The sequence below is a fragment of the Dipodomys ordii genome, unplaced genomic scaffold (genome assembly GCF_000151885.1).
Source record: "Dipodomys ordii isolate 6190 unplaced genomic scaffold, Dord_2.0 Scaffold19, whole genome shotgun sequence".
In the NCBI taxonomy this organism is placed as follows: Eukaryota; Metazoa; Chordata; class Mammalia; order Rodentia; family Heteromyidae; genus Dipodomys; species Dipodomys ordii.
In genome coordinates this window covers 1,143,859-1,169,482 of record NW_012267235.1, presented here as the reverse complement: position 1 = coordinate 1,169,482, position 25,624 = coordinate 1,143,859, and the positions used below count along the sequence as shown (strand labels likewise).

The 25,624-nt window shown below is 41.6% G+C and overlaps 1 protein-coding gene across 2 annotated transcripts in view; it reads right to left on the bottom strand.

The window, feature by feature from the left end:
* Positions 1-22,521, bottom strand: part of Acaca (acetyl-CoA carboxylase alpha) — a 243,975-nt gene extending 221,454 nt beyond the window's left edge. For both annotated transcript variants that reach the window (XM_013013338.1, XM_013013339.1), the window contains exons 1-3: positions 22,414-22,521; positions 7,705-7,751; positions 3,030-3,282 (exon numbers count right to left, since the gene is read on the bottom strand). In XM_013013338.1, coding sequence (XP_012868792.1) covers positions 3,030-3,256 — 227 coding nt within the window. In that variant the 5' untranslated portion in view covers positions 3,257-3,282; positions 7,705-7,751; positions 22,414-22,521. The remainder of the gene's footprint in view (positions 1-3,029; positions 3,283-7,704; positions 7,752-22,413) is intronic.
* Between the last annotated feature and the right edge of the window lie 3,103 nt (positions 22,522-25,624).

Sequence of the window (25,624 nt, the reverse complement as noted above, 5' to 3'; positions counted from 1 at the left end):
GAAAGGAAAGGAAAGGAAAGGAAAGGAAAGGAAAGGAAAGGAAAGGAAAGGAAAGGAAAGGAAAGGAAAGGAAAGGAAAGGAAAGGAAGAAGAAAAAAGAGAAAGAAATAAGCCAAGCAAGAAACTGTTCCATTTTGGAAATTTAGTAGAGAAGCTAGTAGAAATGCCCCTGTCAGGCTGCTGATCACACTTCCATCCATGACTGCCCCACGAGCAAATAGCATGGGTCTGGCAACAGTAAAGCATCAACAGACATTCTCTGGCATTCATACCACTGCCCACATGATCTACACACAACTACCATGAACTTTGGAAATGATCTGGGAACTACAAACTGCCTTGTAATATCATTAGTTGAGTTTCCTACAATGGCATTTATCATACTGTTGCCTAATCCAGTTTCCCAATTCAGCAAATGAATTTTGTTTCACATAGAACTAAATTAGACAAATTTCTCTAGGAGGTATGTGGCTTCAAGGATTTAGAAGTAATCTAGTCTTTCTCAATAGAAGACAGATTTTGAAAACAATACATGGTTGTGTGGGAGTATCCACTATACTGCAAAAGTTTAGTATCATTGGTCTTCTGTCTTCCCAATACAAAGAGTACAACAGTCATAACCCCCACTTCCAAATGACCTTGGGGGGAAATAACACCATTAGTATTAACCTATACAGTAATAAAAGTGAACTATACAGTAATAAATAAAGTGAACTATATAGTAATAAAGACCTAATCCATTTTCTCTACCTCTAATTCCTCATTTTTAGGCAAAGGTATGATATACTTTATTCACAAACTCCATAAAACACTGTCTGGACTAGTTATATAATTAAGACACTTATATTAAGGCACTGGGTGCACCTGTCCATAATCCTAGCTACTCAGGAGGCTGAAATCTAAGGATTGAGTTAGAAGCTAGCCTGAGAAGTTTGTGAGATCCTTATCTCCAATTAACCACTAAAAAGCTGGAAGTAGAGCTTCGGATCAAGTAGTAGAGTACTAGCCTTGAGCAAAAAAGCTACTGAAATTGATTAGGATATCTGAGTTGGAATTCCACTTTTCTGGCTAGTCAATCTAAGGCAAGTTGTTTCCATTCATTAGGCCTCAGTCTTTTCATCTATTAAAACAAAACAGCAGGCTTGCTGGGATTATGAGGCCAATGCTATATATGGAAACTGTGGATAGAGGGGGAGAGACATTAAAACATTAGGCTAAGCCAGGCACTGGTGGCTCATGCCTATAATTCTAGCTACTCAGGAGGCAAAAATCTTAGGATCAAGGCTCAAAGCCAGCTAGGGCAGGAAAGCCATGAGACTCTTACCTCCAATTAACCACTAGAAAACTCGAAGTAATGCTGTGGCTCAAAGTGGCAGAGCACTAACCTAGAACAAAAAAGAACTCAGGGAGGGGCTGGGAAGGTGGCCCAGTGGTAGAGTGCTTGCCTTGCATGATGAGGCCCTGGGTTCAATTTCTCAGTACCACATAAGCAGAAAAACCAGAAGTGGTGTTGTGGCTCAAGTGGAAAGTGCTAGGCTTAAGCTGAAGAGATGAGGAACAGTGCCCAGGCCCAGAGTTCAGGCTCCACAACCAACAAAAAAAAAAAGAGAGGGCTGGGAAGATGGCTTAGTGGTAGAGTGCTTGCCTTACATGCATGAGGCCCTGGGTTCGATTCCTCAGCACCACATAAGCAGAAAAGGCCGGAGGTGGCACTGTGGCTCAAGTGGTAGAGCGTTAACCTTGAGTTGAAGAGCTGAGGGACAGCACCCAGGCACAGAGTACAGGCCCCACGACCGGCAAAAAAAAAAAAAAGAGAGAGAGAAAGAACTAAGGGACAGCACCCAGATCCTGAGTTCAAGTCCAACAACCAAAAATAAAAGTAAAAATAAAAACAAACATTAGGTTAAATTATTTTTCAAGTTCATTGCAGTTATAGGGAATCTATGATATAACAAAATCAACTTGTTACTCTTTCATTTGACCTCTACAGAGCTAAGAGAGAGTGATTACTAATATAATTACCTTCTCTCTCAGAAACCAGAATTCTAAACCCCAAGGATAGCAATGTGCAGATCAGTCAGATCCAGCCAGATCTCATATGAGATATTACTATAGAGTCAGTTTCTTGAGAACATAAAAAGGAGGTGAATTGTTTTATAATCTATTATTAACAGGAGCACCAAGATAATAACAGCAAAAGCCACCCTAATGTATGTTTACCTAGGATAGACCTATAATTTTTATCCTGGTTGCCCATTAGAATCACCTGCACAGCATGTTTTAGAAAATGCTTACTGGGCACCAGTGGTTCTTGCCTGCAATCCTAGCTCCTCAGGAAGATGAGATCTGAGGATCACAGTTCGAAACCAGGCAGGAAAGTATGTGGAACTCTTATCTCCAATTAACCAAAACACTGGAAGTACAGCTATGGCTCAATTGGAAGAGCATTAGCCAAGAGCAAAAAAGCTCAGAGACAGTGACCAGGCTGAAGTCAAGTTCCGGAACCAGTACTAAATAATAATAGTAATAATAATACTAATATTCAAAATAGACAGACTGAGGGCTGGGAAGGTGGCTCAAAGGTAGAGCGCTTGCTTGCATGCCTGAGGCCCTGAGTTTGATTCCTCAGCACCACATAAGAAAAAAAAGCCGGAAGTGGTGCTGTGGCTCAAGTGGTAGAGCGCTAGCCTTGGGCTGAAGAGCTGAGGGACAGCGCCCAGGCCCAAAGTTCAGGCCCCACGACCGGACCAAAAAAAAGAAAATAGACAGACTGAAATTCCTAAGCCTAACCAACTCTCACTAAAACACCTACTATGTGAAAAAGGCAGAAAAAAAGCTGAAGGTAATATTTAGGAAAAAAAGCACTGCCAAATCTTGCAAAATACATCATTTCCTACTTACAAAGTTGTAAGTCCAGTGATATGGAAAGAAGTAAGGCAATCTTGGTTAATATTATTCTTTTCTGAACATAATCAGCAAAACGATTAAGGTAGGTAAAGTAAATTCACCATTCAACTTCTCTCTCTTACCTTATGTGTAAGGCCAAGCCATCCTGTAAACTAGAGACCCCCAAATCAGAAAGTGTATCTGAGCTGACAGAGGCTGGTGACAGAGAACCTTCCTTTTCCTCTAATAGGTCCAGCTTCACCAGGTTGCTGATCTCATCTTCAGAGTTATCTTCAGACACGGATCCAATTATAAATCGGGAATGCTGATTCAGCTCCAGAGGTTTGGCCAAGGAAGATGGTTCATCCATTATTCTTTTAAATAAAGCTCTCAGAGCTATTGGGATAATGAAAAGTAAGAGAAGCAAGTTATGAACATATAGCTGAGGACACTCAGATATTATAACTAATAAACTATTTGCCCTTAGCATGACATTTTCAGAATTAGCTTTCTTGGCTATTCTATGTGAGGCTTTCTTCTTTTTTTTCTTTTTTTCTTTTTTTTTTTTTGGTCAGTCGTGATGCTTGAACTCTGGGCCTGGGTGCTGTCTCTGAGTTTTTCAGTTCACTCTACCATTTGAGGCCACAGTGCCACTTCTGGCTTTTTCTGTGTATGTGGTACTGAGGAAACGAACCTGGGGCTTCATACATGCTAGGCAAGCACTCTACCACTGAGCCACCTTCACATTCCCAGCCCCAAGGCTATGTTTCTACAATGAAGGAAAATTGAGATCATGGTTAACTATGCCTAAAAAGTTAAAACAAGCCGGGCGCAGGTGGCTCACGCCTATAATCCTAGCTACTCAGGAGGCTGAGATCTGAGGATCACAGTTCAAAGCCAGCCTATGCAGGAAAGTCCATGAAACTCTTATCTCCAATAAACCACCGGAAAACCTGAAGTGGCGCTGTAGCTCAAGTGGTAGAGCTCTAGCCGTGAGCTGAAGAGCTGAGGGACAGTGCTCAGGCCCAGAGTTCAAGCCCCACAACCATCAAAAAAAAAAGTAAAACAAGTTCCCTTTTCTATCAAAGAAATTTTTTTTAAAAAACTATAAGCCAATCCAAATGTCTTTATAATTTAAAATTCAAAAGATAATTATGATCAATGAAGAAACATTAGTGGTATAAAAAAAGCTATTTGAAGACAGGCACTGGTGACTCATGTCTGCAATCCTAGCTACTCAGGAAGCTCATATCTGAAAAATCACAGTTCAAAGCCAGCCCAGACAGGAAAAGTCCGAGAGACTCTTATCTTCAATTAACCACCAAAAAAACAAAAGTAGAGCTGTGGTTCAAGTGAAGAGTGCTAACCTTGAGAAAAAATAGCTCAGGGACAGTGCCTAAGCTCTAAGTTCAAGCCCCATGACTGGCCAAAAAAAAAAAAAATCTATTTATTCTAAGATTATAATTTTGTGATAAATGTTTGACAATACTGGTTGTCTAAAATTCATTGTTTAGTGTAAGCTACATAATGATCATCTAGTTACAATCACTATACATGGACAGGTTATGAATTTTACATTTTGCATAACTTTAAAAATCCTACCTTTCTGTCAGTCTTTTTATGCCCTCAAGAGGAAAACATATCTTAATTTTTTGTTAAATTACATCTTTTAAAATTTTACTCCAAATGGCTACATTTGGCTATAATAATTTAACTATTACTTATTCAATTACATAAATGGAGCTGGTGGAAAAGTCAATGTAGACCAAATACAAAATCTGTTATCAACATTACAGGGATGTCATCTCAATTGAGCACCATTTTCTAGACATATTACCTTATTAGTTAACTTAAATACTGTCACAGTTGCCAAGATTAAAATACAGTGCAAAGCCCACAATAAGAAAACTCTCAAGAAAATGAAAAATATTTTGTCCCCTCAAAAACACTATTTAGGGCTGGGAATGTGGTTTAGTGGTAGAGTGCTTTCCTAGCATGCATGAAGCCCTGGATTCGATTCCTCAGTACCATATAAACAAAAGCTAGAAATGGTACTGTGGCTCAAGTGGTAGAGTGCTAGCCTTAAGCAAAAGACACTCAGGAACAGTGCCCAGGCCCTAGTTCAAGCCCTAGGACTGGCCAAAAAAACCAAAAACCACAATTTAAAAAATTTCAAAACTACACATCAGCTCAGTACTAAATAGTTTTGACTTGATCAATCATTTTAAATCAGTAAGTATTCCAATCCCGATTTTGAAGTGTTCTACATCATTGAATATTAATAGCTAATCATTATTATGGGGGGGTCATATGGCTTGAACTCAAGGCCTGGACAATATCCCTGATCTCTTTTGCTCAAGGCTAGTACTCTACCACTTTGAGCCACAGTACCACTTCTGTTTTTCTGGTGGTTTTTTAGAGATAAGAGTCTTACAGACTTTCCTGCCAGGGCTCCTTTGAACCCAAATCCTCATATCTCAGCTTCCTGAGTAGTTAGGATTACAGGCATGAGCCACCAGCATTCAGCTTAAATTTATTTTATATGCTGCATACCACTTTAAGGTATAAATTTACCTGAGGAGTAATGTGCTATCACCTTAGACCAAAGGATAATATTTATCACCACTGAAGTCGTTAAAATTACACCATTGTACCATTATTTTGTATAGTATTGTACCATTATTTTTGTGCACTTTGTAAATCAGAGCTTATTTATTTAGAGACAAAAAACAGCATCCATAAATGCTACAGCAATGTGGTTCTCAAAATGTGTTTCCTGGACCTGCAGCAGTAGAAGCACCTTGGAACTTATAAGAAGTGCAAATTTTCTGGCCTTGACTTAGAGCACTTAAATATCAGAACCCATGATAAGACCCAATAATCCATGTTTTAACAAATTTGAGAACTACCATGCTACAAGAATAATACAGTAATAGCAAACTGCCAGGAATGCAAAAACAGCAAAACAAAAACAAAAAACCTATAAGCATTTCCTGAGAGTGAAAGATTACTTTGCTGTCGTGTGTGTGTGTGTGTGTGTGTGTGTGTGCGCGCGCGTGCGTGCGTGCGTGCGTGTGTGTGTGTGTGTGTGTGTGTACCCAAGCTGGTCCTGGGACTTGAACTCAGGGCCAAAGGTACTGTCCCTGAGCTTTTTTGCTCAGTTAGTGCTGTTCTACTACCTGAGCCAAAGCTCCACTTCTGGTTTTTCAGTGATTAATTAGAGATAAGAGTCTCATGGACTTTCCTGCCTGGGCTAGCTTTGAACCATGATCTCAGATTTCAGCCTCCTGAGTAGTTAGGATTACAGGTGTGAGACACTGGTTTAAATTGTTTTGGTGTTTGTTTTTCCAGATACTAGGGCTTGAACTCACAGCCTGGCCTCTCACTTAGCCTGGCACTCGAATCATTTGAGCCACACTTACAGAATGGCTTTTTTGCTGGTTCACTATAGGTAAGAGTCTCTTGGGCTTTTCTGTCCAGAGCTGGCTTTGAACTGTGATCACCTGTCAGCCTCTTGACAGGTATGAGTCAGAGACATCCAACTTAACCCAGTATTTATTAAACCACAATGAAATATAAAAGTATCACGCTAGAAATATAGCTCAGTGGTAAAGCATATTCCTAATATGTGCAAAAACCTGGGTTTAATCCCCTGCATACCTTAGTGACTCATGTGCAAGCACACATATACACACAGAGTACCAAGCAGTCAGAAAAATCTGATGTCTACTTTACTATACATTTTCCCCTTGATGTGCTATATACTTTAAAACAAAATGCCTCCAAATTTCATGAAAAAAGTTCATTATAAAAGGCCCATTAAAAGAAAACCAAATCATTAAAGACAAAAAAAAGGATTAAAAGCCAGGTGCTGGTGGCTCACGCCTGTAATCCTAGCTACTCAGGAGGCTGAGATCTGAGGATCACAGTTCAAAGCCAGCCCGAGCAGGAAAGTCTGTGAAACTCTTGTCTCCAATAAACCACCAGAAAACTGGAAGTGGCGTTGTAGCTCAAGTGGAAGAGCTCTAGCTGTGAGCTGAAGAGCTGAGGGACAGCGCTCAGGCCCAGAGTTCAAGCCCTACGACCGACAAAAAAAAATAAAAAAATTAAAAGGAAGTTCAACTGACCACTCTGAAGAATATCAAAAGATATGGCAATAAAAAAGCCTCATTTCTTTGATGGTTTAGAGCAAATAAGATTAAAAATAGTAGAACCAGCAAAAAAAAATTCCATTCCAACTAACAGAAAATAAATGCTGTCTTCTTCACAAGAGAGTAAGACATTCAGGTATAGATACTAATACACACACACACAAAAAAAAAAACAAAATTCATGAGAAATGAATTCTTTGACTCCATGGTAGAAAAAGCAAAGATTAACAAAATATGGTTCCTGGACAAATAAATGAAGAATACATAAGGACAGCTTCAAGTTTTTCTTTCCTAGCTAAGATGACAAAGGCAGTCTTGTTTCTGAAGGTTTGCATATTTAGGAAGCAGCTCAGTGGTAACAGCTAAATAGTCTGTCCAACAGCCAGCATCTGTAGAGAACAGAATTCCCCAGCACAAGCATGCAAACCACCAGAAAAGACAGGTCATGTATGGAAAATCACTAAGTACTCTCCAGACATTCTAGAAGCTCCACGGCCTGTCCCATTTTCATTGATTCTAATTCTGAATTAGAGGTGGTAGAACACAATACTTCAGGCCTGCCAGTATTCTACACGAAGCCAACTTTTAATGTAAAAGTATAATATTTCAATATATAAACACTTTTTTATTACACTTTAAATAACAAAGAGCATTATTTGTAACTGACCTCTTACAATTCTTATTGTCTGAGTAGATATCCACCTCCAAAAAGAACTAAAGGAAGAGAGAAAGAGAGATTTGAGATTAAACAAAATCCTATTTGTATCAATTCTTGTTCGGTTCAGTATAGTATAAACATATATGGGCTTATACAAACATTTAACTTAATTGTAACTATGGGACTTTTGAGTACAGAAGGGAAATGAGGAAAAAGAGAATAATACTAAAATAAACTGCATCTATGTGAAAAGATGGCATGAGAAATTGAACTGGAAAATTAAATAATAAGGGGGTGGGGAAAGAAAGCAATAGAGGGAATTATAACAAAAATACAACATATACACATGTAAAATAGGATGGTAAAATCCTTTGATATAATTAATATGCACTGAAAAGTAAATGACAGAGTAAAACAGACTCTGTTGGAGGGCAGGAATCAGAGGGGGCAGAAATGAATGGAAAGGGTGAAAGAGGGTGAATATGGTAAAAGCATTTTATATGTATGTATGGATCAACAACAGGGAAACCTGCTGAAATCATTTTTAAGGGGAAGGGGAAAATAAGGGAGAGTGATAGAAGGGATGAAGTTGATATAGAACAGTGTATGCACATCTGGAATGTCTCAAATGAACTTGCCGTGTACAACTATTATAGGCTAATGAAAGCATTTTTTAAAGAAGCTAAATTTGTATCAACTCCCATTCTGTTTAGTATATTACAAAATTAATTATGACCAAAGTACCATTTTTTTGTCAAATCTATTACTTAACTTGAAGTATAAAGTTCAGGATTTACCATTCTGTAAGTCATAAGCATTACACATTCAAATACTTCATTATTTCTTACAGTATTAAATAATAGTAAAAGCTTATTACTCCAAAAAGGTGACTTTTCCAGGAAAATTGTACATTCAAAAGATATATACTACAATTTTATCATTTCAAATATTTCATTTAAAAATGAGACAATGGGAAAATGAAAATAATTAGATTCTCTACAATTCAGTTATGCTCTGCTACTTACCAGCCAAGAAGAAAACAACACTCCCATTACACTAAGTGTCTAAACTCTATAAATAAGTCTCTACTCCCCAAACCCTAGGTTTACTTCTAAACTAACAGCTTAAAATATACTCAGGTAGAATTCTTCCTTTTGATTATGTATAAGAGCTTTTTAAAAACATACATGTTGGGTTGGGAAGGTGGCTCAGTGGTAGAGTGCTTGCCTTGTATGCATGAGGCCCTGGGTTCAACTCCTCAGCACCATATAAGCAGAAAAAGCCAGAAGTGGCACTGTGGCTCAAGTAGAGCGCTAGCCTTGAGCTGAAGAGCTGAGGGACAGTACCTAAGCCCAGAGTTCAGGCAAAAAAAAAAAGGAAGAAAAAAAAAATTCCATCCCAGATCTCAATGAATCAGTTCAGTGGGAATGGCCAGCAATCAGAATTTTAAATTGCAGGGGCTGGGAAGGTGGCTCAGTGGTAGAGCACTTGCCTTGCATGCCTGAGGCCCTGGGTTCGATTCCTCAGCACCACATAAGCAAAATGAAAAAAGCCAGAAGTGGCGCTGTGTCTCAAGTGGTAGAGAGCTAGCCTTGAGCTGAAGAGCTGAGGGACAGCGCCCAGGCCCCACGACCGGACCCCCCCCCAAAAAAAAAGAATCATAATTTTAAATTGCAAAGTTAATTAGACTTCAAATTAAGATGAGAACCTTTGGCTGGGGGCAGAGAGGAAAATAAAAAGAAAGAACCACAGTGTTAATAGGAAAATAAGTACTTCTAAGGAAAGATCCCTAAATGACAAAGAACAAGACTTCCCATTAATTGGGAAATTAGGATTTATTCAATCATATGCTCTGAGCTAGCATTCTCTATAACTGTATTAGGGAATGGGTAAGAAGGGAAAAGGAAGTATTTTGGACCAATAATTTTATGTGTAGTAGAGCTACAGTCAAAGTAAAATGGAGCTGAAGTCAAAACCTAGGATCTAGGCTCAACCTCTGGCCCTGCCAAGTACAGACAGTGGAAAATAGAACAAGTCACTTAACATCTCTGACCCCCTTCTAGGTAAAAATAATAAACAGGTAGCCTGGCCTCGGTAGCTCACACCTGTAATCCTAGCTACTCAGGAGGCTGAGATCTGAGGATTGTGGTTCAAAGCCAGCCTGAGCAGGAAAGTCTATGGGACTTTTATCTCCAATAAACCACTCAGAAAACGGAAGTGGTGCAGTGGCTCAAGTGGTAGAACATTTGCCTTGAGCTGAAGAGCTGAGGGACAGCGCCTAGGCCCAGAGTTCAAGCCCTATGACTAACAATAAATAAATAAAGTAGTCATATTTACCCATGACTGCTGTGAAGACTTCAAATATGGGAAGGGTGTTTTGTAAACTAAGGCCCTAAATGAGTGTTCTTACCCAGCAGAATGTTAAGGAATTTATTTTCATGCCTATTTTCTTACCATCATTAAGTAAAAAACTCTTAAGATGAACCATCCTAAGTCTGGGACCATCTATACAATGGTTTGATAAAACACTCTAATACAAAAAACTATTGAGGCAGGGAGCTGGTGGCTCATACCTACTACAATCATAGCTACTCAGGAGGCTGAGATTTGAGGATCATGGTTCGAAGCCATCCCAGGCAGGGAAGTTCATGAAAAATCTTATCTCCAACTACACAGCAGAAAGTCAGAAATGCAGTTGTGGCTCAAGTGGTAGAGCTCTAGCCTTGAGCACAAAACCCAGGCACTGAGCTCAAGCTGCAAGACAGGAACAAAGAAAAAGGAAAAGGCAGTTAAAAGACAAAAGGAAAGGGCTGGGAATGTGGCTTAGTTGTAGAATGCTTGCCTAGCATACATGAAGCCCTCTGTTAGATTCTTCACTTAACACATAAACAGAAAAAAACAGAAATGGGGCTGTGGCTCAAGTGGTAGAGTGCTAGCTTTGAGCAAAAGAAGCTCAGTGTCCAGGCTTCAGTCAAACCCCAGGACTTGGGTGAGGAGAAGGGAGGAAACAGGAAAATCCAAACAGACTGAATTTGACTCCTAAGGTAATTTACGGAGTTTTTGAAGACTTCATTACCTTAAAGTTTGAGATATACACTTAAAATTAATCAATTGAGTATTCTGAGAGAAGAGCATAAATGGGGAAAGGACTGAAATGAGACTAGCCATAAATTCCTGTGCTTATTATACCATTCTACTTTTGAATATGCTTGAAATTTCCCATAATAAAAAGCTTAAAATTTTTCAGAGGAAAATTTAACAAAATAAATTTAACAAAATTTGACAAAAATAGGGGGCTGGGAAGGTGGCTCAGTGGTAGAGCGCTTGCCTTGCATGCATGAGGCCCTGGGTTCGATTCCTCAGCACCACATAAGCAGAAAAAAAAAAGCGGGAAGCTCAACTGGTAGAGCGCTAGCCTTGAGCTGAAGAGCTGAGGGACAGTGCCCAGGCCCAGAGTTCAGGCCCCACGACCGGACCCAAAAAAAAAAAAAATTGACAAAAATAAATTCATAGTCATAGCAAGCCAGGATATAATGTATTATTTTTTTTTTTTTTTTTGGTCGGTCGTAGGGCTTGAACTCTGGGCCTGGGCGCTGTCCCTCAGCTCTTCAGCTCAAGGCGAGCGCTCTACCACTTGAGCTACAGCGCCACTTCCGGTTTTCTGGTAGTTTATTGGAGATAGGAGTCTCACGGTTTCTCCTGCCCGGGCTGGCTTTGAACCGCGATCCTCATATCTCAGCCTCCTGAGTAGCTAGGATTACAGGCGTGAGCCACCAGCGCCTGGCTGATATAATGTATTCTTTAACTTTGTTAAAGATTCAAAAATATTTGGAACTGGGCTGGGAAGGTGGCTCAGTGGTAGAGTGCTTACCTAGAATGCATGAAGCCCTGGGTTCGATTCCTCAGCACCACATACACAAAAAAGTCTGGAAATGGTGTTGTGGCTCAATTGGTAGAGTGCTAGCCTTGAGCAAAAGCAGCTCAGGGACAGTGCCCAGGCCCTGAGTTCAAGCCCCAGGACTAGCAAAAAAAAGAAAAAAAGAAAAATTGGAACGGCACATGCAATAAAAGATACTTGCCCAGTACATGCAAGGCTCTGAGTTCAATCCTCAGTAACAGAAGGAAAAACAGAGAAAATATTTGCAGAAGGTTCCTTGCTCCTGGAATTAGGCTAATTACATCTCACAAACCTACTTAGGAGTCAGCCTACATTTATTTTAAAAGGTATTTCTTTTTTAAAAAATACAATAGATTTTGCCAAATTTATCATTTTCTTAGATGATACTATATTTCCAAAATAATTCTGATAATGAGGCAGCAATTCATTTCCAAAGCCACTGATAAAAGTATTTAAGCCTGGCTGGGAATGTGGCTATGTGGTGCAGAATGCTTGCCTAGCATGCACAAAGCCCTGGGTTCAATTCCTCAATACCAATACACAAAAAAAGATGGAAGTGGTGCTGTGGCTTAAATGGTAAAGTGCTAGCCTTGAGCAAAAGATGCCCAGCAACGGTGCCCAGGCCCTGAGTTTAAGCCCCAGGACTGGCCAAAAAAGAAAAAAAAAAATTACTCTTTTTCTAGAATAACTAACCTTATTTTTTACTCAAGGCTACTGCTTTACCACTTTGAGCCACTGTACCGCTTCTGGTTTTCTGGTAGTTGGTTGGAGATAAGAGCCCCACAGACTTTCCTGCCTAGGTTAGCTTTCAACTGTGATCCTCAAATATCAGCCTCCAGAGTAGCTACAATTACAGGCATGAGCCACCAGTGTCTGGCTTACTGGATTCTTAATAATGGATTTTAATATTAATTAAGCCATCTATAAGAAGGTTATAAAGAATTTTTAATATTTTCTTGCAAGTTTGAAATGTTATACTCTTTTTTCCCAAGTTGTATGGCTCAAACCTACAGCCTCACACATGATTTTTTTTTTGCTGGTTGTGGGGCTTGAACTCTGGGCCTGGGCACTGTCCCTCAGCTCTTCAGCTCAAGGCTAGCTCTCTACCACTTGAGCCACAGTGCCACTGCCGGCTTTTTCTGCTTATGTGGTGGTGAGGAATCAAACCCAAGGCCTCATGCATGCAAGGCAAGCACTCTACCACTGAGCCACCTTCCCAGCCCCTCACACATATTTTTAAATTTTCAAATGAACACGTTCTAAATAGATATTTTAAAAACCTACTTCCCCAGGCCCTGAATGCAAGCCTTGATACTAGCACATATATACATACACACACAAACAAGCAATCAAGCAAAAGGAAAATGTTGATGATTTTGAGTCAAGGGCATAAGGGTATTTATCACTTTGTTCTTTGTAAACTTAAAAAATGTTATTAGTAAAGTTAAAAAATATTTACCTCCCATACTCTTTCTCAGGATGCCACTAGAGGATATTCTCCACCAAAATGAAGGAACAAACCAATAATGTGGAAGGCATGGAAAATAGTTTCTCCACAGCAGAAGAGAAGTAAAGAGAATTCCCAGGATAATGGTGAGGAACGAGTCCAGGATGACAGCTATATACCAGAGGCAGAGGGCAAGCAATTTAGGATGGAGCCAGTCAGAAGAGTCTGAGAGAGATTTTACAGAAGATAAAATTAATGGAACATTGGCCCTTATTGATGTCCTCAGAGACTTAGAAAACTAGTGTGTAAATAAACTATAAACACATTGAAAGCTAACAAAACTGAGCTAGGCACTGGTGGCTCACATCTGTAATCCGAGCTGTTTAGAAGGCTAAAATCTGAGAATCAAGGTTCAAAGCCAGCCCAAGCAGATAAATGAGAGACCTTTATCTCCAATTAACTAAGAAAAAGCTGGAAGTGGAGGTATGGCACAAGTTTTTAAGCAAGAGAGCAAGGCTAAGTTCAAAAATCCCAGTATGTTAACTCTAGAATAAAAAGGACTGTGCAGAAAAGTAATTGTGGGATATCATACAACTAAATCCTATACCATTTATACATTATCAATGTAATGGACAGAAATAAGGTTATAACATAAATCTGGTAGGGATAAGAAAGGTAAAGGTAAAAAGTGTGGTGAGTAGAATAAAAAAAATCCTTATTTTCCATAGTACAATATTAATAGGCAATTGTAATCATGAAAAATCAAGGATATATCAGTTACAAGAAACCAAAGTATGAAGTGGCTGAGAAGTTCTGGGTTTTTTAAACCAATTTGTAATTTTTCACTATGTACATGTATAGCTGATAAAACTTTAAATAGGAAAGCTGCTCTCGGCCAGGCACCAGTGGCTCATGCCTGTAATCTAGCTATTCAGGAGGCTAAGATCTGAGAATCATGGCTCAAAGCCAGCCCGGACAGGAAAAGTCTGTGACTCTTATCTCCAATAAACCACTTAGAAAACCGTAAGTGGCACTGTGGCTCAAGTGGTAGAGCACTAGCCTTGAGCTAAAGAGCTGAGGGACAGTGCCCAGGCCCAGAGTTCAAGCCCACTACTAACCAAAAAAATAAAAAGCTGCTCCCACCATGTTCAGTGAAGAAACTAAAGGTGAAGAATAGTGCAAACAGTATACATCCTTTGTGCAAGTGAATATGATGACAGGGGAAGATATATGAGCATTTGCTTCAAAAATGCATAAAAACTCTGGAAGTCAGCAAAAAATTAATAATATTAAATGTTAATTAAACTACCTGATAACTATTAAGAATAAGTAAAAGTGGTTGCTTCTGGTGTGGGGAATGAGGTGCTGCAAGATGAAGTTAGGAAGAGAAGTTCATTCCCTACCCTTTGAACTTTTCAAATTTTGAGGCATGTAAATATACATACCACTAAACTAAAGATTTTCAATCAGTTTAACAAAAAGTTTTCTCCATTTATTCCAATCTCTCTGATCCCTTATTCAATCTGAGCACTTAGACTACTCACTTATTTTATTAGTACTATACATTATAGTGAAAGTAACTCTTGAGTTATCTCCTTAATGAAGTTGGGAAGTTATTCTCTCTTCTAAGTGTTTTAAATCCAGTTTCATAATCTTTATATCCACATACTTCACAATGCTATGTAAATACTAGGCTTTTCTGGGGTGATTTATTAGAATTCAAATGAATTATTTGAATTACAAAAGTAGGAGATATAATAGTATTTCTAATACTATATCTTTAAAAACACTTTATCTTTTAGAAACACTTAAAATTTTGTTTCATGTTGGGCATCAGTGGCTCACACTTATAATCCTAGCTACTCAGGAAGCTGGCATCCAAAGGCTCATAGTCCAAAGCTAAACTAAGCAAAAAGAGTCAGCAGCAGGTCATCTCCAAAATAACTAGCAAAAAGGCAGAATGCCAGCCAAGCAAGCTTGAGGCCTTGAGTTTACTCAATCATCAGTACTGGGGTGAATTTTTAAAGTTTTTTTTTTGTTTTTTGTTTTTTTGTTGTTGTTGTTGGTTATGGGGCCTAAACTCTGGGCCTGTGCACTGTCCCTCAGCTCTTCAGCTTAAGGCTGGCGCTCTACCACTTGAGCCACAGCACCACTTCTGGCTTTTTCTGCTTATGTGGTGCTGAAGAATCAAATCCAGGGCCTCATGCACACAAGGCAAGCACTCTACCACTGAGCCACCTTCCCAGCCCAGCCGCAGTATTATAAAATTGGTTTATGTTCATGATGTTATTTTATAGGGCAGCATTAAAAAAAAAAAAAGCTGGACTGATGACTCAGGTGAATCAGTTACCTTCCAAAAAGTTTCAAGGATGAGAAGATTTCTTAAGAAAATATTGCTTGAGTTCTTTTTCCCTCAAGTACTCCAAATATGCTAAGGCATCATATATTACTGGATGGAGATCTACATCTAGAGAAATGGACAAGTTAAAACAGTAATTCCTATTTCTTTTATTACAACATCTTGTGAAGTTTTAGGTAGGAAGCTTGAAGCTGGAAACAATGAGGGATTCCCAAGTGAGGCTATAGATTAATGGTAGAGTACATGCTTCATTAACATGCAGAAGGCCATGGGTTCAAGCGGCAGCACTCACGCATGCACACACACACACAAAAACAACAACAATAAACCTACCAGCAGAGCATTAATGTCTTGAATCTGTAATTCTAGCTACTCAGAAGGCTAAGATATGGATGATCAAACTTTTTTTTTGTTGTTGTTGGTCATGGGCTTGAACTCTGTGTCTGGGCACTCAGCTCTTCAGCTCAAGGTGAGCACTCTACCGCTTGAGCCACAGTGCCACTTCCAGTTATCTAGTGGTTTATTGGAGATAACAGTCTCAGGGCCTTTCCTGGCCCAGGCTGGCTTTGAACCTCGATCCTCAGATCTCAGCCTCCTGAGTAGCTAAGATTATAGGCGTGAGCCACCGGCACCCGGCTGGATGATCAAACTTTGAAAGCAGTCTTGGCAAAAAAGCTCAAAAGACTCCATCTCCAATTAATCAGCAAAAAGCTAAACTGATAGCATAACTCAAGTGGTAGAACGCCAGTCATAAGCAAGAAGGCCAAACACACATAGCTCTGAGTTCAAGCCATAATTCAGCACACACAAAAAACTACTCCCAAGGGCTGGGAAGGTGGCTCAGTGGTAGAGCGCTTGCCTTGCATGCCTGAGGCCCTGGGTTCGATTCCTTAGCACCACATAAGCAAAAAGAAAAAAGCCGGAGGTGGCACTGTGGCTCAAGTGGTAGAGCGCTAGCCTTGAGCCGAAGAGCTGAAGAGCCCAGGCCCAGAGTTCAGGCCCCATGACCGGACCCCCAAAAAAAACTACTCCCAAAACTTAGTTGATCAATGATGCATTCAGCCAGATGGTGGAATGGATATGGCTGAATTTTTCAACATAAATATCAAATAAACTATATTCCCATATTAAGCAGAAATCTGGACTAGAAAGTTCCTTACTTTCCAAAACTAAATTATGACACTAGATTTTGTGAGACAGAATGTAAGGAAAATTAAACAACTTGTCTATCAAGAGCCAAATATCACTAAATGCTGAAGCAGAAAATTTAATCAAACTATCCATCCTCTTCGTGCTAGTCAACTGATATTATTAGTAATAAACTTAAGTCCTTACCAAGTGTTAGCCCATCAGTGGCTCTCACCTGTAATCCTACTTAGAACATTAAGTCCTGGAAGAACTTAAGTCCTGGTTCAAAGCCAGCCTAGGCAGAAAAGTCCTCAATATTCCATCTCCGATTAGCAAAAAACTGGTTTGGAGGTATGGCTCAAATGGAAGAATACCAACTGAATAAGCAAGAAACCCTGAGTTGGGCTGGGAATGTGGCCTAGTGGTAGAGTGCTTACCTAGCACACATGAATCCCTGAGTTCAATTCCTCAGTACCACATACACAGAAAAAGAAAAAGCTGGATGTGGCACTGTGGCTCAAGTAGTGGAGTGCTAGCTTTAAGCAAAAGAAGCTCAGGGAAGTGCCCAGGCCCTGAGGATTGACCAAAAAAAAAAAAAAGACAATTTTTAGGAACTTTATTAGTCTATTCTATCATAGCCATGTATTGACGAAAGACATTATACTTTTTGAAAAAGCTTCTGCATGTAAATAGCCAGGTATGTAATCCCTGCAGTCAGAAGAAAAAGGCAGAATCATCTTGAATTCATTCCAGCCTATGCTATATAGTTAGGCTGTGTCTCAAAAATAATAGTAATAGCAAGGTGCCAATGGCTCACACCTGTAATCTAGTTATTCAAGAGACTCAGATTTGAGGATCAAGGATTGAAGCTAGCCCAGGCAGGAAACTATGAGATTCTTATCTTCAAATTAGCCACAAAAAGCCAGGAATGGAGTTGTGGCTCAAGTGGTAGAGCATTTTCGATAAAGCCAGGAATGGAGTTGTGGCTCAAGTGGTAGAGCATTTTCGATTTGAGCAAAAAAAGGTTCAAACTCCAGGAGCAGCCCCAAAAAGAAAAAAGAAATTTTTTAAGCTATTTACTTACTTAGGTCCCCATACGGGGCTGTAACTTGACGCCTAAGGGTTGTCCCTTAGCTTTTTCTGCTCCAGGCTAGCATTTGATTGTAACTACAATTCTACTTCCAGCTTTTTGGTGATTAATTAGAGCTAAGAGTTTCATGGAGGGGCTGGGAAGGTGGATCAGTGGTAGAGTGCTTGCCTTGCATGCGTTAGGCCCTGGGTTCGATTCCTCAGCACTATATAAGCAGAAAAAACCAGAAGTGGCGCTGTGGCTCAAGTGGTACAACACTAGCCTTGAGCTAAAGAGCTGAGGGAACAGTGCCCAAGCCCAGAGTTCGGGCCCCATGACCGACCAAAAAAATAAAACAACAGAGTCTCATGGATTTTCCTGCCTATGCTGGCTTTGAACTGAGATCCTCAGATCTCAAGTCTCCTTAGTAGTTTGGATTACAGGTGTGAGCCTAGTCCTGACTACACATAGCTTTCTGAGCCTACTTTTCAAACTTAAAACTTTGTGAGTTCATTTATACAAGCTTACGCTATCTAGAATGACCATTTCATAATTAGTATATCCATTCAATTTCAATTCCCAATGTCATAGAACAGTAAATATTATTGTAGTTTCTTATGTATGGCTTGCACGGATAGTATGTGAGTATCAAATAGCATCACTGGAATATGGGATCATATGGGGCACTAATCTTTGGTTATTACATCCCTTCCTGCTGACGTCACTTTTCTTTTGCCTTCTTTAAATGTCCTGAAACTCGCTGGGCACCGGTGGCTCGCAGGAGGCTGAGATCTGAGATTTGCAGTTCAAAGCCAGCCCAGGCAGGAAAGTCAAAAAGATTTTTACCTCCAATAAACCACCAGAAAACCGGAAGTGGCACTGTGGCTCAAGAGGTAGAGCACTAGCCTTGAGTTGAAGAGCTGAGGGACAGCACTCAGGCCGTTCAAGCCCCACAACAGAAAAAAAAAAATCCTGAAACTCAATGGTATAATAGTAGCTTGAATAAGTAATAAATTGGTAAGAGAACTAAATCAGCCGGGCACCAGTGGCTCACGCCTATAATCCTAGCTACTCAGGAGGTTGAGATCTGAGGATCACAGCCTGGGCAGGAAAGTCCATAAGACTCATCTCCAATAAACCACTAGAAAACCAGAAGTGCCACTGTGGCTCAAGTGATAGAGCCCTTGTCTTGAACTGAAGAGGGCAGGGACAGCGCCCAGGCCCAGAGTTCAAGCCCCGTGACTGACAAAAAAAAAAAAAAAGAGGGGCTGGGAAGGTGGCTCAGTGGTAGAGCGCTCGCCTTGCATGCTCAAGGCCCTGGGTTCGATTCCTCAGCACCACATAAGCAAACAGAAAAAAGCCGGAAGTGGCACTGTGGCTCAAGTGGTAGAGTGCTAGCCTTGAGCTGAAGAGCTGAGGGACAGTGCCCAGGCCCAGAGTTCAGGCCCCACGACCGGACCCAAAAAAAAAAAAAAAGAGGGGCTGGGAAGGTGGCTCAGTGGTAGAGTGCTTGCTTTGCATGCCTGAGGCCCTGGATTCCATTCCTTAGCACCACATAAGCAAAAAGAAAAAAGCCGGAAGTGGTGCTGTGGCTCAAGTGGTAGACCTCTAGCCTTGAGCTGAAGAGCTGAGGGACAGCGCCCAGGCCCAGAGTTCAGGCCCCACGACTGGACCCAAAAGAAAAAAAAAAAAGAGAGAGAGAGAGAGAACTGAATCCTAAAAGTACACTGAACTGAGACTAATTGGCCAAACTTGTTAGAACTAAAGCCAACTCAGATGCACACCCTTTGTATAAGTGTAAAATCTTGGTAATACTATTTGTCAAGTTACCCATCACTACTGCCTTCAAATAGACCATGAGACTGAAGTAAAGCCAGGAATATGCACTAAAGTTCTGTAAAAATTAAAGAAACAAAAAGTAGCTAAGCAATAATCTGTTAAAGTGAAGATCAATAAAGACTATCTGAGGGCTGGGAATGTGGCTTAGTGGTAGAGTGCTTGCCAAGCATGCACTGAAGCCCTAGGTTTGATTCCTCAGTACCACATAAACAGAAAAGGCCTGAGGCTCAAGTGGTAGAGCAAAAAAGCCTTGAGCTTAAAATAAGCTCAGGGACAGTGCCCAGGCCCTGTGCTTATGCCCCAGGAATGACCAAAAATGATTATCTGAAAATGGAGACCACCACAAAAGTTATTAAGAGTTTTTAAACAGCTGGGCACTGGTGGCTGATGCCTGTAACCCTAGCTACTCAGGAGGCTGAGATCTGAAGACTGAAGTTCAAGGCTAGCCAGTACAGAAAAGTCTGTGAGACTCTTATTTCCAATTAATCAGCAAAAAAAAGCCCTGAAGCTTTGGATCAAGTGTTAGAGTGCCAAGCCTTGAGCAAAAAAGCCAAGTGAGAGTTCAGGCACTAAGTTCAAGTCCCAATGCCAGCATGCATGCGTGTGTGCACACACATGCATGCGTGCACAGGCACACACACACTGACACACAGGTTGTTTTGTTTTGTTTTTTTGGTCAGTCCTGGGGGTCCTGGGTCTGAACTCTGGAACTGGGCACTGTCTCTCAGCTCTTCAGTTCAAAAGGCTAGCGTTCTACCACATGAGCCACAGCCCCACTTCTGCCTTTTTCTGCTTATGTGGTGCTGAGGAATCAAACCCGGGGCCTCAGCATGCAAGGCAAGCACTCTACCACTGAGACACCTTCCCAGCCCACGGGTTTTTAATCAGCTAGTGAGTCATACAATGTTTATCAAAATTTCTTCATAATCACACTTTTTCAGCATTTGAAAAGACACTTGATATATACCTTCCCAAATTATCTTTAGAAATGTGTTAATGACATGACTACTTGTTTTTCTGAATTACTAAAATAATTTCTGGGCATCAAGTTAAAATACTAAATTCCAAACCTTTATTTTTATTTACTTCTTTCCTCAACCAAGACAAGATAAAAACATTTTTTAACTAAAGAAAAACATGATCTGGAAGTAGCTCAGTGGAAGAACGCCTGCTTGGCATGCATAAATCATGTTCAATCCTCAGCACTGCGAGGGGAAAAAAGCCTGGTATGGTGATGCACAGCTGCAATCCCAACACTGAGAAGGCTGAAGCAGGATTGCAAGTTCCAGACAGCTTGGGCAACAGAGCAAGACCTTTCCTCAAAATAAACAAAAACAAGCAAAAAAACAAAAATTACCTTGAGTTCTGTTAAACCAGTCTTAGTAACAGATTTTAAATTTTCCCCAGTCACTCATAGAAAAGGAGATACTGTAGTGTAAGATGTAACAGAGGGTTCTACACCTGAACCTGTTCACAGCACTTTAGAAAAGTCAGAAGGTAATTACCTTTCTCTCCAGTGAATAAATTCATTAAGCACAATGTCACATTTCCAACTTTTCCTCTCATTTTAAAACAATTTACTCTTATGTATGAGTTATTTCTATACTGTAATGATGAAATGAGTCTTACACAATCATAGTAAACACAAGAAGCTCCATACATTAATACCTTACCTCTGACTTTTCTTTATATGTCCAGGTGGCAAAGTTAGTTATTTTGGAGTTTACATCAGTTCCCCTGTTAGGCATTAAGTAGTATTTAGAAATAAAGAAATGGAGACAAAAGAAATTGGAAACGATTTGGTATTTTGTAACAAACAGATACCTTATACTAAAAGTGGCTCTGCTATATTAACAATGCTTTCCAAAAAGTGCATATCAAATGGAAAACAAAGAAATCCTCAACACAGACGTCCTGGGCATTCCCATAAGGAAGCAAGAAACAAATTAAAGTATTCCTCATCCCCTGGGGGAGAGAAAAACAGGTGTTTCTCAGTCTTTACTATGGGATAGGGGAGGGAGATAATCAAAGGAAACCATCTTCTCAAAGCAACTTCTGACACTTAAATTCATGCACGTTATTAGGTTTATTCTCTGAATTGAGACATTTCTGAAGCACTGCTTAAGTAAAAATGGAATAAGGAAATCTTAGACTCGTCTCATTTCAATCTTAAACTTCAAAACCAAAACACAGGACGCTGAAGTATTTCTCCTATTGGGGCAGTTATATTCTTATTTGCTTCTACAATTCCGACCAGGCCCAAGTAGTTCTTGATTTTTAGACCTGATCTCATTGATGTCCACTTTCTCCAAATCCAAAAATTACGTTGACTAAGACCTGGGGAAGATCGCAATCTTTAGCCTCAACTCCTATCACCTTCCTATATGCTGCTCCCCAACAGCGGCCCTTAATTAGGGAGAGTAACAACAGGCAGTACACTTACTACGTCCCTCACAGAAAAGCTAAAACCCTGCGAGCAAGGACTGGCCAAGGGGCAGCACGCCCGGCCCTGGCTCTCCACCACGATACAAAGACACAGTGAGAGCAACAGTAGCCGAGTCTCCGCGCCCCGCGCCGCGCTCCGCACGCGAGGAAGACTTTCCAAGCATCCACACCCAGCCCGCAACACCGCCTCTCCCTCCCACGTGGGCTTCTCCCTACCCGAGCACTGACCGCACGGGAAGGAACCAGACCCCGCCGGACTCCTCCGGGTCTGGTGGGACGAGGGGGCAGTCTCCCCGTCCCCCTCCGTCGTAGGGTCTGAACCCCCCGGCTTCCTCCGAGGCCTGGAGGAAAGGAACCTCAAGGCCCCGGAGCTGCGGAGAAGGCAGAGCAGCCCGGTCCCCGGTCTGGACCGGATGAAGCCCGGGCCGCGTGCGGGCGGAGGCTAGGAGGCGGGCCCCGGCCGGCCGCGACCCCTCCCCTGCCTCAGCTTCTCCGCGTTCGGGGTCCCGGGCTCTGGTGGGTCCTCGCCTCACCTCAGACTGGCGGCGTCCGAGGTCCGGCGGTCATCGAGCCCCCGAGTGGCAGGCGTGCTGGGCGGGAGGAGAAGCCGGTGGCTCCGGCTATGGCTGACAGGCGCGCACCAGGCCAGCCGGGCGCACGGGGAGGGGCGGGGACGGGGCGGGACTTCAGAAAGCCGGCTCGCCCCGCCCCCTCCCCGCCCCCCGCCCCCCGCCTCCCACCTCAGCGGCGGAGCCTCGTGAGGTGACCAGGGCCGGGGTTACTTCAGGCCGTTCACCTCCGACCCCGCTTTGGGCTGCTGCTCTGTCTGTGAGACTGTGGGAGGAGGCGGGCGCGGGCCAGCGGCAGCCAATGGGCGGGCGACGAGGGGCGGAGCGATGTGAGGCGATGCCGATGGTCCGAGCCCGGCTCTGCCATTCGGGGCCGAGAGGCGCTGGGGCGGGCGGGCTCTTGGCGGTCGCGGCTCCACTCTGACCCGGGTGGGTGTGGGGCCCGTCCGCCGGCTCCCTCTCCTGGCGAAGAGCGGAGTGAAGGACATACTCCCAACTTGGCACCTCTCATCCGAAATAGAGGCGCCACAGAGAGTGTGGCAGACACGGGACCGCGTTTTTATTCCTTACACCTGGAGGAGGTGGGTATGGTCTTGATCAGTTAGCCCTCGTTCTCGCAGGCTAGTTGATCCGGGTCTTGCAACTCCATAACGAGACTTTGGGCTTTGCTGCTCAGTCCCAAGGCAGCCCACCCCAAAGGGGATACAGGTGCTGGATCTTAAGAGGTTTGAGGAGAAGCGTTAGTAAATATAGCAAATCTCCTGCCTGCCCCTAGCAGGGAAAGTAGCTGTCGGGGAGTTCTGACTTCTCAGAATGGGGATTGCCTTCTATCCTCCACTCCAGTTGCCGAGACTTTAAGGTAAAGCCAACCAATTTCTTTAGTTTTGTCAGTTACTTCATAGCAAGACTCAAAATTAATAGTAACTGGTAGAAGTCCAACCAATACAACCGTTGGGCCAGGGCACAATGGAAACTGGAGGAAACTGCCTTGAGAAGAATGAGGGGAGTTCTAGCATATTCTGGGAGGTTAATGAAGCATCTTGAGTACCTTCCCAATCCTTACACAGCTTGTGATGAAGACCATAAGAGGCACAGAATGACAATTTGACGAGAAGGTCTATGCCAGCGGCCAAAAAGTGAAGAGGGGAAAAATACACATCCCAGAAGACAAGTTCCTATGTGAAACCTCAGACAGATAGATCAAGAAAGTACAATATCAGCCATGCCTGTAATCCTAGCTACTCAGGAGGCTGAGATCTGAGGATCACGGGTCAAAGCCAGCCCAGGCAGGAAAGTCCATGAGACTCTTATCTCTAATAAACCACTAGAAAACTGGAAGTGAGGCTATGGCTCAAGTGGTAGAGTGCTTGCCTTGAGCTGAAGAACTCCAGGGACAGAGCCCAGGCCCAGAGTTCAAGCCCCACGACCCACAAAAAGAAAGAACAATATCTAGGATCTCTCATACCTTTAGACGATGTCTTCTCTAAAAGCTTACACACATATTTTGAAGTAATAAGGATTGGAAACAAATTGAAAATTACATCTTATGGAACTGTGACCCAACCCATATTTTACTATAAACTGTGTCATTGGGATAAATGTCAGTTGACAAACATAAGAAGCTCAGAAACTTAAGAACAAGACTTTCTGGTTTAACAAGGTGCTTAACTTAACTGAAAAATAGGCTTGGAACAGGAAAGCTTGGCCTCTCCATGGTAGTTGTACTCTGAAACTGCCATGAAGGAATGACTTAGGAAATAAATAAAAACCTTAAAGTTGTCTCTTTTATTTTTCCTTTGTCTTTTCTAGTTCCTACTAAATAGTAGGACCTTTTCTCCCAGGATTCTTTCTCAGTGGTGTTGCAGCTTTAGAGGTATCACAAAACCAGAGATTTACCCTCAAAACCATCCCTAGAAACCAGCAAAGTGAGGGCACTGATGGCTTACAACTATAATCCTACCAACTCAGGAGACTGAGATATAAGGATATAGGTTCAGAGACAGCCTAAACAGATATATCCCAGAGAGTCTTATCTCCAGTTAACCAGCAACAGCCAAAAGCCTTGAGTTCAAATCCAGTACCAGCAGGCATACACATACACACACACACACACACACATACACACACAAAACCTAGCCAAGGCAAGTCATGATGAGAAAGCTACAAGGAAAAAAAAACAAGATGACTTAGGAAACATTACAGAGACCACTTACAGTAGATTTAACCATGTTCACCAAATGTTAATACACCTGGGCAGAGAACAGGCATTGTCATACTGGGCACTGGTGGCTCATTCTTATAATCCTAGCTACTCGGGAGACTGAAATGTGAGGATCATGGTCCAAAGCCAGGTAGGGCAAGAAAGTCCCTGACGCTCTTATCTCCAATTAACCACCAGAAAAGCAGAAGTGGTGCTGTGACTCAAAATGGTAGAGTGTGAGCCTTCAGTGAAAGGGCTTGGGGACAGTGCCCAGGCCCTGAGTTCAAGCCCTACAACATACATACATACATAGTTGTGTCTTTCAGACAATACTCTGGGAGTTTCTGTTTGGTACATGCCCAAACCTGCCCATCATTTCTGTATATTCTTTAGAGCTGCTCCATGAGTTCTTGACACATAAGCCATATGTCTTTAAGAGATAGAGAAGGAGAGCCAAAGGGTGTAGAAAACTTACTACACAAGACTAAAAGGTAGAAGAGGAGGAGATGAGTGGTGGTGTATTTTTGGAAGCTGAAACTAGAGTTCTGTTATGGGCTGAATTATATCCCCCAGATTCCTATATTGAAATTTTCATTCCTAGTACCTCAAAATGTGAATATATTTGGAGATAGAGTCTTAAAAGATGCAACTAGAATAAGATAATCAGGATAAACCCTAATAACATATGACTGATGGCCTTATAACAAGAGGGGTTTAAGACATACACAGAGGGAAGACTGTGAAGACACAGCGAGAAAACAGCCATCTACAAACCAAGGAGAAATATCTCAGAAAAAACCTAATTACCCTGATCCTGAACTTCCAGACTCCAAATGTGAAGAAATCAATTTCTGTTGTTTATACAGTATGATATTTTGTTAGAGCAACCCTAAAATACTAATACAAGGTCTCAAATACCAAATGGTTTCCAGGATTTTCAAGAAGGTTGAATAAAGATATCAATAATTTATCCTG